This window comes from Sinocyclocheilus rhinocerous, unplaced genomic scaffold (assembly GCF_001515625.1).
Source record: "Sinocyclocheilus rhinocerous isolate Xijiao unplaced genomic scaffold, SAMN03320098_v1.1 scaffold166, whole genome shotgun sequence".
NCBI classification, from domain to species: Eukaryota; Metazoa; Chordata; class Actinopteri; order Cypriniformes; family Cyprinidae; genus Sinocyclocheilus; species Sinocyclocheilus rhinocerous.
Window position 1 is genome coordinate 3,365,654 of NW_015633186.1, and position 14,920 is coordinate 3,380,573.

Sequence of the window (14,920 nt, forward strand, 5' to 3'; positions counted from 1 at the left end):
TTCAGGGAGGGAGGCGCGAGGGCGGGGAGAAGGACAGAAAGCAGAGGCAGGTAAAATAGCCCTCTCTCACCTCTGTTGCTGGCGTATGACGCAGCATCCACACAAACTCCAGCACCGCCATGAAGATGGCCACCAGAAGACCACACACAAGCACCACGAAGATCCCACCGATGTTCTCCATGCCCAGACCTTCACAAAAACACACAACATGATAAATGTTTCCTAAAAGATTCTGTTTGGACCTGCAGTTGAGTGACAAGTGGTTCACCTTTCGCTCGATGATCCTCCTCTTTTGGACACTTGCCACCATCCCACCATTTCCTCTTCAGGATCTCTAAGCGGTTTTCCTCCTGGAGTTTGAGTATGGCCAGGTCAAACTCATCTCTGTAGATCGAGCCTGAAACAAAATATCCATCTTAGAGAGCCAGAGCTGGATGTATGCTTTCTGCTGTGCTGACTCCTGCCGCTCTAATGGTGTTCATTTAGCTTATTGTAAACCCTGCCATCAATCATGTTGATTAAAACATCTGCTGGACATAGCTTGGTTCAAATGAATTCAGTGCAATTTTTATTCAGTCAATGGATTCATTTAACTTCAGTTATATGATTAAAGCCTGGTGTGCAATGTGCTATTTTGGCTACGGCTTTGCCATCTGAGACAGATTTTTGGTGAATATAAGAGATTTCTATCATTATAGGACAAGACTGGCAGCCTTGGATAGCTTACTGTCACATGCTCGCTGATGGCCAATTAGTCAACGCATCAGGCGAAGTTCTGACAGTGTATCAAATTTTAGGTTGCAATTGTGAAGTGTGACTGTTGCTGCAATGCCTGTCTAATAAACAGCCCATAAGAACACAGCAAGTGATGACGTGTGTGCAAGAGCATTGTATATAGTAGTGGTCTATATGGCAAATAATAATAAAAGTAAAAAAAATGAAAAATATTTACACTACTGTTCAAACGTTCAGTATTTTGTAAAAATATCAGTACATTTGTTCAGCAAAGATACATTAAATTGATCCCAAATTGACAGTAAATACAATTATAATGTTACAAAAAAATGTCTATTACAAATAAATGCTGTTCTTTTGAACTTTCTGTTTATCAAACAAAAGTGTAATATTTTACAATATTATTTTTATTGTATTTTTGATCAAATAAATGCAGCTTTGAAGGCCATAAATAAGAGACAACTTTTAAAAACATTTAAAAATCTTACTGACCTCAAAGTTTTGAATGCTAGTGTATATATATAAATAATAAAATAAAATAAAAGGGATAGTTCACCCAAAATTGAAAATTCTGTCATTCATTACTCACTCTCATGTCGCTCCAAACCCGCAAGAACTTCTTTCATCTTCGGAACACAAATTAAGATATTTCTGATGAAATCTGAGAGCTTTCTGACCCTGCAGAGACAGCAACAGAACTACCATGTTCATGACCCAGAAAGGTAGTAAGGACATTGTTAAAATAGTCCATGTGACATCAGTGGTTCAAACATAATTTTATGAAGCTACGAGGATACTTTTTGTGCACAAAGAAAATTAAAATAATGACTTCATTCAACAATTTCTTCTCTTCCTTGTCAGTCTTCGATGCACATTCACGACAGTACCATGAAGCATGTAATGTCACTTTTTTTCACGTGAACACACGTCGAAGACTGACACGGAAGAGAAGAAATTGTTGAATAAAGTCACATGGACTATTTTACCAATGTCCTTACTACCTTTCTGGCCCTTGAATGTTTCAGTTGCGTTGCTGTCTATGCAGGGTCAGAAAGCTCTTGGATTTCATCAAAAATATCTTAATTTGTGTTCTGAAGATGAACAAAGGACTTATGGGTTTGGAACGACGTGAGGGTGAGTAATTAATGACAGAATTTTCTTTTTTGGGTGAACTAACCTTTTAATTTAAATGTTATAAGAGCCATTTAGCACTTCCTTTATGTTATGATTAAACTACATCAAGTTTCTTTTGAAAAAAAAAAAGAAGGTAAATTAGCTTTTTTTGCCTCCACAGACTTTTAGACATTTTATTTTCTTTCAGGTAAAACATAAACATTAGTGCAAGGGTTTGCTTGGGTGTGTGGTACCATTTTACATGTTAATGAGTATGTCAGAGTGTGACACGATTGATCTACCAGTCAACGCTGTCAATCCTGACCAAAGTTGTGTATCGTTCAGTAACATAAATGGCCATTGACGTCGCACAGTCTGCCTTGGCTTCTACCCAGGATCTCACTGAGATCACATCATATAATCTGACTAGAGATGATCTGTGTGAGATTCCTTGCTACATTTCTTTTGCACTCTGGATGAGTTGCATTTGAATCAGTAAAAGTCCTGCTAACTCCACATAAACCTCTATTCACTCTTGTCTCTCTAACAGGAACTCTTTCTCACCCAGAGGCATGCCAATGCCATAGCCCTTGGTGTCCAGCAGGCCTCCGATCTGGGTAAGGTTGCAGTTGCGCTGGCGGTAGTACTCGTTCATGGTGCTCTCCAGCAGGTAGGCATAATTGGAGTTGAGCACTCGGGCGATGCCCTCCTCAGTGCTCTTCACGAACACACTGGGCTGCTTGGAGTACATGAAGTTCCACATGCGTTGGTACGTCTGGTAGCGGGAGTTCTAAACAGAAAACAGGAGATATTAGAATCGTTACCTTTGCTCCTCAACTTTCGTCTGGTGTCCTGACAGCCAATCACTAGAGCTTTGAGGAGGTGAGACTGATTGTGTTAACCAAGGACTTGGCGGTTGATAAGCTGACAGTTTGACATGTTGATGTGACAACTGAATATGTGAAACAGTCTGTGCTCGCTGAGGGGCGGGTCGAGAAGCATCCCTCCGACGCATCAAAGAGTTTGAATTAGTCTGGGACGGCCCTCTGGAGAGGGCAAGATATCGAAGGGCATTGATATTAAGACAGCAAACAGATAAATCCCAAAGTAGGGAAGAGCACTAGCGACATGGTCAATAAACCTGCCGACAGGCCATTGATTTGTGGGTGGAGTTTCTTTCCGTTTTGTCCTTGGAGATCTCACCTGGAAGAAGGTCATGGTGGACCCGCCGTGCATGGTGCCGTATTCGATGGCTGTTTGGTCAGCCAAATCGTCCACGGACTCAATGGGCACCTCCATCCTCTGCACAGTGAGAAAGGCCGCCAAGTTGGCTGTGTAGGAAGAGATGATGATCAAGGTGAAGGCCCACCTGGAACGACAAACCAGTTTTAGACGTGAGGAACGCAAAGCTCTGCCCCAACATCAAAAGAGCTCGGCACTACTGTGAGCTCCGCATCCGAATGAGAAGTTGAAAGGCTCCTCTGAATACTGTACGCCCGTTCAGAATACTCAAAAATAGCTCGCTTTTATTCTCCACTGACCTCGGTGTGCTGCAGTCGGCGAGGCCTCGAAAAATGACAGTACAATAACGCAGCAGAAAAACAGAGGCCAAGTGAGAGTAGCACTTTTATCTGCTATATCCAGCAGTTGACAATGAGATCAGGGTGTAGCAGAATGTGATACTCTGCTGAAAAGAACATCTTCGACTGGCTGGTTAATGCTGGTTTGGGTGCTGGTCGAGCTGGTAAACCAGTTTAAGCATGCAAAATCTAACTGGTTTTCAGTGAGGTCTTGCTGGATAAGCTAGTTGACCCTAAAATTAAAGACCTAAAAATGAATGAAAAATGAATGCATAAAGGAGGGAATACGCAAATGTGTAAATTGTTCAATCATTTGTTTACTTCCCAAGTACAATAATAAATAAATAAATAAATTCAATATTCAATAATCATTCTTGTAGATAAAACAGAAGAGCTTGGTTTATACCTTGACTGCAATGTAATGTCACTGGATAAAAGAATCTGCCAACTAACATGTTTATGAGTGAAATTTTAATTTCCTGCCAATTTTTGCAGATTATTTTGATATGATCTTTCAGACAGGGCCATCTTATTTCACAACAAAATTATTATTTTTTTTTCTTTAAAAGGCAGATTTGACATGACTGCCTTTTAAAGAAATGAGACCAAAATCAGTCAAAAACCTATTCATTATGGTCTTCTGGGTCAAAATGAACATCTATTCAAGTGCGTCCGAAAATGAAAGAGCATATCAAGTTATGAAATCACTTTTTTAAAATAATTTAGGACAAAATACTGCATTATATAATATTGACAGTTTTTACAAATATAGTCACAAAATATGAAATTGACAATCGCAAATCAAAATGTTCTAGTAATCCAAAGAATGTCAAGTCTTAAATATACCATGGTAAAAATACCATGATTCGATACATGGCCTTTTTGACCTGCTTTATGAAGACAAGAGCTATGACCAACAAATATGTACATTTCTGAGGCTTACATACAATGAGGAAATATCAATATAATTCCCTGACATTCTGTACATTCCTCATAAATCGCATTCTGGAGACCAAATATGCTGGTGACCATCAATGCAGAATGGAGACTGGAGATTGTTTATCGCGCGCTCTTACCATACTCCACTGACGCAGCGTGTGGACAGGGCTCTGGGGGCGATGGTGGAGCCTTGCTGCATGAAACCACCCACAGGAAACCAGAAACTGTTGCCCAGCGAATACTGGTTAATGAGCAGGCTACAGCGCCCCTTCAGGCAGGGGTGAGGGTTGTACCATTCATAAGGTGTTAGCCTGTGTGCCAAGAGGAGCGTGAAAAAAGAAAGGATAGAAAGTAGTAAACATAAATGAGCCAGGAACAATTTTAACAGTTGGCAAAGCATGAAGTCACCAGTGCTCCCTGTTGGCCATGTAACCTGGTTTTTGTTCCCTGAAGGGGCTGTGCAAGCTTTAGCCGTAACTGACAGGACACTAATAAAAATGCACTGCACTGCAGGACGCTGCTGAGTTACTCTTCAAGGTGTGCGACAACCTCACATTACAGCTCTGTTGAAATGCCGAACACAAGCAATGCAGAAAAGAAAACACAGGTTGTATTTCAATAACAAATGTGTAAAAATATACACATTATAGAGAGGCAAACAAAGAAAAACACACGCATACGCAAAAGCTCCAACTATGAATTTATATAAAATGTCTTGACAGGTAATGTTCAGTGAATAAAAACGCCCAACACCCCTGTTGTACTGCAGAATGCTGGAAAATCAGCAGGCTACTGTGAAAGAGTATAAAACATGACATTTCTTTTGTGATCCAATGCAAAGCTGGAATAAAAAGTGAGTTTAAATTGAAATGTCTACAAATACACACATGCTGATCCTAGAACTGCATTCCAACCAACCAATTAGATTTCAGGGTTAGGTTTAAGGTCATGACTGTTTCACAGGACCAACAAAGGATGTTGATCTTGCAACAACAACATTCCCATGAACTAACAATCCTAACCTTTAAACCTCCCCCTAAAATCAGAGCACAAAGATTAGTTCATGCAGTAGGAATGTTCCAAAATTCCTATCAACTAATCTTTGCCCTCCGGTTTTAGTAGAGGGGTTAGTTTAGGGATATAGGGCCAGATTTACTAAACAGGGCAAATTAGCGTAAGAATGCAATTCCATAAATGCGCCGATGGGAGGGGAAAATTCTGCGGGTGATTTACTGAAAATGCGCACATTAAAGAACACAGACGCAGCCAGATCATTTCCATAATGACCAGCGCAATCTACCAAGAACAGTGCAAATTACTGCCTGCTTTAAGATGTTTTTTTGGCCGTTAAATAATGGCGCAAATACCAGTAATTTGACGAGCGCAAACGTTAGTAAATCACGTTGCGTGATTCATTTTAATACTCCCTCTTCCCATAAAGTATGCGTCTGAAAGGGAAACTCTTACAAATGCATATTCAATAAGGTCAGGCGCAAAAATAACTGCATGTCATTAATAAATCCTGACAGTACTATTTTAATGCCAAAAAACGGTTTGCGCTGACGCAAGCTGTTAGTAAATATTGCCCATTATGTCTAATGTTGTGTGAAAGCAAGAAAATAAATAAATACATTTTTAATTCACATGCCATTCAAAATCTGACTTTCGTTCATTCAAGAAACATTTCAGAAGTTTAGTTGAATGTCCAAGCTACTTATTTTAATACAATGAAAGTAAATGGTGACCAGAGCAGTCAAACAACATTTTCTGTGAATAATGAATTACATTTTAATTTAAGTGTGTTCCAGACATAAAGCTAGCATATGACTTCAGAAGACTTATAATATAGTGCATGATTCATATGTTCAACTTTTATGTTGCTTTTATGGAATTTTTTTTGTCAATTTTTGAGCTTTAGGCCTAGTCCCTATCCACTTTCGCTGTATGGAAAACAACAGGAAAAATTGTTCCAGTTATACAGGTTTGAAATGACAATAAAGGAATTAATGATCATTTAAAAAAAAAAATCAAATTTAAGATGACCTACATGTTGTTCGAAATCTGTATGATTTTCTTTCTTTCATGAAAGGAGAAGTTTAGCTGAGTGTCCACGCTCATTTCCATACAATGAAAGTGAATGGTAGCAGTAAAGCGGCTAGGTAAAACTTTTAGTGAATAATGAATTAAATTCTAGTCTGTTTCTGAAAAAGACTTGGAATATAGTGTAAGATTCATATGTACAACTTTTATTTTGCATTTGTGGAGCCTTTTTATCCATTTTGGAGCTTTCCACTTTCATTGTATGGTAGCAGAGTAAAAGTTCTTTAAGATGTTCTTTCAAAATGTCAGTACAATTTTGACAGTCACTTTTTAGCTGCACTACCACTTTAGGGATAGTGTTGGTGCTAATAAGATCCTGCAGGTGTCGGTGTGGAGCTGAGTATTTACCTCGCCACCAGAAAGAGCACGCAGCTCACTGCCAGGTACGCCAGCAACATGAAAAGCCAAACCCCAGGAGAGAATGGATCCAAAAAGGAGAAATACCCCGGTCTTCTTCCCTATAAAAACACACAGGCAACATCAAGACACTGAAACAAGCATCCCAAAGATCCTATAAGCATATATCATTCAATTCCAGTAAGTAAACATTCGGGTTAAAGATGTTTAAAGGCTTTTACGGTTGATTGGCTTGATCCAAACAAAGTGCTTGATTTTCTGTCTCCTAACCATTTTGGCACACTCTGAAGATCCAATAACCACTGGAACAGAACTCGGGAGCCGATTCTGTACACAATAGTCAAATCCAATTATCTCTCCTGGAGGTACTTTGACAATCAGTGGTCAGCAACAACTTAACAGTCTCTTATCAGCGAGAAACTAAGTGTGAAAGCACCATGCCTAATCTATCTACACGCCACAGGTGTCTTACAGATGGTGGATCTAAATAGTCCCAGAGATGGATACACTCACAAACAAATCATTTGTGCTGCTTTTCCCCCCAAGACTACAAAAACCAGGTTTACTATAGTGCGGAAATGAGTAATTATTCCACTATCTATCCCGCACCAGGCTGGAAATTCATTAATGTGTCTGCAATCATCTCCATATTAGTGTAATTGAATGGCATTGCTGTTGAGCTGGACACTAAAAGCTGTAATTATAGCAATAAATAGAGGCAAGCCTGTCTATGGTAGATACACAAGAAACTGATGGGCTCTCAATCGGGGAAAAAAAAAGCCGGTTTAGGTTTGGTTTTATTCTTAGGCAGGTTGATTTACACTTTCTTACGGAAGCTGCCATCGAGGGATGGGAAAATTGGGCCGTGCCTAGAGCCTATATGTGCCAGACTGAGCTCGAGTGAGATTTGAGGAGATAATTGTATCGTGACTTACAGCGAGAGGGACTTGCGGATGGTGCTCACAAGGGGGTACAGGTTGGGCTTGTGCAATCTGCTTCCAGCTGAAGCAACTTGCGTTGTTTACAGCCTCTTTGTAAATTCAATTTTAAGGTTTAAACAAAAGCACAATCAACATTGTGGACTGCAGAAACCTGCCGGAAAACAAGTGAGAAACTAGTGCACGTCTGTTTTAGAGGTGAGCTACACAGGTTATACACGCGGTTTAACAGCCTTTCGAACATGTAACACCCTCAAGAGCGAATCTTCCCTTGATCATTTAACAAATGAGCACAGAAAGATCCTCCCCCAGTTTGACTGAACAGCAGTGCAGTAGGGCAGTTCTTGCTCGACTCTAGAGCGTCCCCATAGGCTCTGATGTATCTCTGTGGGGTTATGTAATTTCTCGTTTGTGGCTTAGTGGGTTTGAGGTACGAAATAAAATTTCTCCCAGTGATATACTAAAAATGTAGTCTTTGAGAAGCGTTGCTGCTGCTTTGGCTGTCGAAATAAAACCTGAAGCAGCTGCAGAAGCCTGCAGTCATACCAGAATCTCACACCAGGGTTCCCAGTGTCTGGTTAACCAGGTCCTCATTAACATTTGCACTACACAACATATTCAATTACAGAGGAAACTGCAGAGCTGTCATTGCATGTGTTGTCTTACTATGTTTATCTGTTTTTACTGATTACAGCTTCAGTGTTTCTTGTAACAATGTTCAGCGCACAGAGAGGTATTTATGGGAAGAGTTATTTACTTCTACTTTTAATAGTTGTCAGTTTATTAAAACAATTAATTATGCCTTGTGGCGTTAATGTGATTGATCTCGAGTTTGAATTTGCCGATTTTTTTTGCTCTTTTCCAAATGTAGGGCATTCACTTCCTGAAGAATAAATATAACCACTGATGGCTTTCTCATTAGTGGCGCGTTTCACTCATCGGTGATGTTTCATACTTGTTAAGCTTTAATGATAATTACATTTCACTATTCAATGACTGCAAATTGATTTTTACTTTTGCTTAACATACAGGTTTGATTTATAAATAATTTTGCCATTTTTGGATTTTGAAAGAATGTAAAACAAAACAATATTTAAGATTCTGAACTTTAAGATGAAATGAGTTTAGTAATTATTTTTATACTTTTATTCAGCAAAGATGCATTGTATTCATCAAACATGACAGTAAATATAGTAACAAACATTTCTATTTTACATAAATGCTGTTCTTTTGAAATGTAGATTCATTAAAGAATCCTGAAACAAATATAATGGTTTCCACAAAAATATCAAGCTGCATAACTGTTTTTAACATTTATAATGTTAATTTAAAAATTTGAGCAGCAAATCAGCATATTAGAATGATGATCATATGACACTGAACACTGAAGTAATGATGCTGGAAATTCAGCTTTGCCATCACAGAAAAAAAAAAAAAAAAATTATATTTTAAAATAAATTCAAATAGTAAAGTTATTTTAAATTGCATAAACATTTAGCAATATTACAGCTTTTACTGTATTTTTCATGAATAAATTCAGCCTTGGTGAGCATAACATTAACATTAAAAAAGATCTTACAGACTCCAAACTTTTGAACACTACTGTATATTTGTAGATACATTTTTAGACCGTGACTGTGTTATTACAAGATCTTATTTCTTCCACTGAAGCACAAAATGCTCAATGATTTTTTAAATCATGCTGGAGAACTTGATCATCAGTCCATGTCAGCTCAAGTATATGGTATCAATTAAAGATACCACATGCTAAGCAAAATAAATATCTAAGAAACAATGACACAAAATAGTATGGAAGCTTATTTCTGCCTCAAAATAAAAATAAACAGATCACTGTGAGATAAAGTTTAAAACAAGTCACATTGTGAAGAAATAAAATTGCAACTGTGAGATATAAAATTAAACTGAGTGTGAGATATATAAAGCCAAATTGTGAGATATAAAGTCATACTGTCAGATGTAAAGTTGCAACTGTGGGATATAAAATCAAATTGTGGGATATAAAGTCACATTATGAAATATGAAGTTACAGTTACAAGAAGTAAAATTGCAAATTGCGAGATAAAATGTCAAAAGTTATGTTGTGAGATCATAACAATGAAAAAGAAAAAAAAGAGTCACAATTATCTTTTATTTTTTTAAAGATGGAAACGGGCTTCCATAAGATGGTGATTACACATGCATTTAATAAAAATACATAAAGGGTTATGCATGGGTTCTTGAGTGTGTGTTTGTTGTTTCACTCAAAGATCACTGGTCAAAAACCCTTTACTAGTCTCCACTGTGATTTGCTGTTCAGACTGATCTGTAGTGAAGCGTCTGCTACAGAGCAGTGATATACTGTCAGCGCATGTTTACCAGCCACTGTCAGATCGACTTGTGCTGAAAAGATTTGAAAACTTAATGTTCCATTGAATTCCACTGAAAGACGGTAACATTCACAATATTTCTTCTCCTGTCACTAAAAACGTCCAGATTTAAAACCTGTACTTCTGTAGGCTCATTTTAAGCGGAACTACACGACCGTGATGCATTATTTCAAATCTGAAGTACATCATGAAACCAAGCACGCTGCTGTGAGATAAACGCTCAGTCATGAGTCAAGAGGGCTCTATGCAGTAGAGGCACAGAGTTCCCTTTTGTAGCCGCTCACACCTTGAAAGTGTGTGGCCAGTGGGAGGAATATGGTCTTGTCACAGCTGGAGTGCTTCAGAGGAAAAAAGTGCCCTGACTTTATGTTCTGAGGGCAGCTGCTCTTTTTCTTTCTCTGTACACTCCACACAGTCTCATAATGCAGACAAGCTCTGTTGCTGCTCTTTTGTGGCTGTGCATGATCTTGCCAATGCTCCCTGTACCATCTAATTAACTTGTTGCACTAATTAGTTATTTCATCCTCAGCCACACTTAGCCTCTCTTCTTCCTCCCTGCGTGCACCGCACAAGACGAAGGGAGACTAATTTTCATGCATTCTTGCGTTTATTCACACTCTCCAGACTACACTCATATATACATACAAAAACAAAATGGCACATTCCATACGTTCACGTTTACCAGTGCGTCCAATTACACGCTGCAATGGAGATACCACTGTACGTGCAAACATGTAATTAAAACAGGGCCGAAGGCCACATTTTATTCCATTTGCCATTGTTATTGATCAAGCGAAGGATTTCATTTAAAGTTTGAAATAAGCTATGGGGGTCCTTGTAGAAATCAAAGCCTGCTGGATCAATAGTAAGTGGATTAAATCTAAACAAGTGCACGCACAAGAATCCAAATATCCAGAGCACCATGGCTGTGGGGTATAGATGAGTGAGAGGAGATTATTCTGAGCAGGAGCAACCGAACTGAAGGCCGACCCCCATCTTTAACACACTCAACCAAGTTTAGCCGGCTCATGTCTTATATATCAAAATATCAATATCAAAATAAATGAAATGAATGTATATTTATATACATTTTCATTTCTGATTAATCAAAAATTATTAATAGAAAAACTATATATAGCAGAATACAAACAAACTGAAATTAAAAATAAAAAGTAATTAAATTATAAAATATTCAATTAAAATGAGTTATTTATATACATATATATATAATTTCTTTCTTTCTATCTATCTATCTATCTATCTATCTATCTATCTATCTCTAATTGTAGAAAATAAAAAATGTATATTTATACATTTTCACTTCTGATTTATTATAAATTATTAACAGAAAAACTGTATATAGTAGAAAATAAAATACACACAAACTGAATTTAAAAATAAAAAGTTGAAAGTATAAAATATTCAATTAAAAATTATATATATTTTTTCTAATGATTTCTAAAATCAATAAAATGATTTACATTTGTATAAAATTCTGATTAAGTAATAATTGAAAAACCACACACACACACACACACACACACACATAATTGATATTTCGTATATATTGTTGATATATTATTGATATTTCAGTTCTGATAAATTATTAATATGGAATGTGGCGAGCACAAATGCAAAACTGGTTTAATATTTAATATATCTTGCAAATCAATGTGAAACATCAGCAACACCAGCAAAAGCTAAAATAATATTCATGAGCTCAGCCTTCTTCATGTAGTGACATCACAACCTGATATTTTCATCCACTCCAGCTTTATTCTGGGACAGACAAGAGCCATGGAGAGACAGACAGAGAGAGAGAGAGAGCTCAAGGCTTTCCAGCCTGAGAACAGCTCTACACTGTACAACAGCCTTTTATCCTCTTTACCTGTGTGAACTCATTTAACACTCCTCTTATGTCGTCTGTCACTGTTCTCTCTGTCTGCCCGTCTCCAAGTCACTCGCTGTGTCTGCCTCTGTGCCTTTCTCAATCAACTTTCACTTCTTTCTCTCACATTCTCAGCCACCTCTCTAGGGCAGTCGCAGCCTAGTGTTTAAAGGTGAAGTCTATAATTTCAGCAATGTTTTGAAAGCTCCACAGTGTTTACAGTTTTCAGGGAAAATCAACCTATAAATAAATTATTTATTGCTGGAAACGAAAGCATTTTAAGCAAATAATTCACACCTCACTAAGATCTGAGTTCACTGTGGGGCACAATGTAATTTACCCCAACACCCTTTGTTGGATCTGGAACAATTTTCCTATTTAGCATTTATTGCCTATAGCCAGTAGTATTGAAATTGTTCATGGAAAAAAATCTGAATTATTTGATTAATCTCGTAAAGCTTGGTACATAGGTTTAAACTGCAGTGTCTAAAACCCACCTTGTTACATCTGAAAATATAATTAAGTGCTAAAAAGTGCTTGTTATGAAGCACATTTAGCATGAAAAAGCACTGAGACTATTGTATTTTTTAGATTTAATAGAAATAAAAAAGAAGAACAGTAAAAGAACAAGAATTTTCATAATCAGTTTTCAATTCAATACAGCACAATTTGTCAAAAAGTCCAATACTCCCTATACGATCAGCCTAAACATTTTGTGAACTTTTTGTCTCAATCAGTGGGGTGACTTTTCTAACTCAATGTCTATAGCGGTGATGGCCTACTTGAGTTGGGTGAAAAGCATGCGTTTGTGGCGTATGCATGCTTTTTTTTATGCCGTAGTTCAAAAATCTGCACCAGAAGTGCTCTTTCTTTCTCAGTTAACAGCACACCTGGTGTTATTGATTCCCCCAACTGTTCTCAACTGATGAAGACGCACACAGGAGCATCTATTAGCAGCATGAACAGAGCAGGGGGCTGACGATGTGTTTGTGTAAGCGAGTGAGTGTGTGTGTGTGTGTTTGCGTAAATGCCCTACCGGGACACCACATTAATGTTTGCACACGCTGCACCGAGCGGCTTCATCCGGCATTTAGCCAACAGAGAGATCAGCATGTCACCTTGGGTTTGGGGAGGGGCTTTGATTAATGGCGCACAGGCCTTTAAAGGTAAAAGAGCTATTGGATTTTCAGTGTTGCCGTGTGCAAGAGCTCGGGGTGTTATTGGTGTGAATTAGATACAAGCCACAATAAGGAGAATCTGAAATTGGGAAGGAAAGCACTACATTTATCAGCTTTTCACACCACAGTGCACCATCTGCTACGGCAAGGGCTCAGAGCTCTCTGCCCCAAAGTGTTTCTCTATTTATTTCCTACGCGCTCTCTCTCCGGCCAGTAGAGGCTGCCGATTGTTGAGGATTGTTGATCTTTAATGCTACGAGGTCGGGAATGGTTCGGGAGTCTCGGGCTGCAGTGGACGGAGGAGATAGAGGAACTTACTATGTGCACTCGGTACATGATGCTGATCCCCAGAGTCATGAAGGGTTTGGAGAAATCAATGACCTTCTCCCTCTCAGCCGTGATGGTCAGGGCGGCCACAGCCAGGTCAGCCTTCTGAAACACATGCAAAATAACAGCAGCCATTAGTGCGGGGCTGGATAAAAAGGTGCAAAAAATGAAGCTCAAACCAGGTAAGGTGGTATATATGTGGTTTCTTGCTGGTTCAAGAAAGGGGGTATCTGGCCCCTCAGATATTTAAGCCAAGTGAATTTTAAACTTCAATATCAAGAGTGTTGGTATTGTTAACTAAAAATAAAACAAATAAAAATAGTTTTAGTCAATAAAAATAAAGCTGAAATACAATAAAGTATTAAAATTTAACTTAAAAAGTTAAATAAGTTGAAGTATAAAAATTATTACAAATAAGGCTAAAAAAATGACAAAAACACATAACAAAATGACTAAAAGTAAAAGTATATCTGAAAATATTAAACCAACTGATAAATATATATTAATATTAATATATTTATTATATTATTATAATATATTATATAAAAATTATATATATATATATATATATATGTGTGTGTGTGTGTGTGTGTGTGTAGTGTATATACAGTATATACATATATAATACAATAAAATAAATATATATATAATATTACATAAAGATTTATAATCTGATAAATTATTAATATGGAATGTGGCGAGCACAAATGCAAAACTGGTTTAATATTTAATATATCTTGCAAATCAATGTGAAACATCAGCAACACCAGCAAAAGCTAAAATAATATTCATGAGCTCAGCCTTCTTCATGTAGTGACATCACAACCTGATATTTTCATCCACTCCAGCTTTATTCTGGGACAGACAAGAGCCATGGAGAGACAGACAGAGAGAGAGAGAGAGCTCAAGGCTTTCCAGCCTGAGAACAGCTCTACACTGTACAACAGCCTTTTATCCTCTTTACCTGTGTGAACTCATTTAACACTCCTCTTATGTCGTCTGTCACTGTTCTCTCTGTCTGCCCGTCTCCAAGTCACTCGCTGTGTCTGCCTCTGTGCCTTTCTCAATCAACTTTCACTTCTTTCTCTCACATTCTCAGCCACCTCTCTAGGGCAGTCGCAGCCTAGTGTTTAAAGGTGAAGTCTATAATTTCAGCAATGTTTTGAAAGCTCCACAGTGTTTACAGTTTTCAGGGAAAATCAACCTATAAATAAATTATTTATTGCTGGAAACGAAAGCATTTTAAGCAAATAATTCACACCTCACTAAGATCTGAGTTCACTGTGGGGCACAATGTAATTTACCCCAACACCCTTTGTTGGATCTGGAACAATTTTCCTATTTAGCATTTATTGCCTATAGCCAGTAGTATTGAAAT

General features: G+C 37.8%; 1 protein-coding gene across 1 annotated transcript in view; it reads right to left on the minus strand.

The window, feature by feature from the left end:
* Positions 1-14,920, minus strand: part of LOC107743712 (glutamate receptor ionotropic, kainate 4-like) — a 126,413-nt gene that overhangs the window by 4,357 nt on the left and 107,136 nt on the right. The window contains exons 9-15 of the mRNA XM_016557106.1: positions 13,534-13,647; positions 6,816-6,925; positions 4,505-4,678; positions 3,052-3,217; positions 2,413-2,638; positions 269-397; positions 71-189 (exon numbers count right to left, since the gene is read on the minus strand). Coding sequence (XP_016412592.1) covers positions 71-189; positions 269-397; positions 2,413-2,638; positions 3,052-3,217; positions 4,505-4,678; positions 6,816-6,925; positions 13,534-13,647 — 1,038 coding nt within the window. The remainder of the gene's footprint in view (positions 1-70; positions 190-268; positions 398-2,412; positions 2,639-3,051; positions 3,218-4,504; positions 4,679-6,815; positions 6,926-13,533; positions 13,648-14,920) is intronic.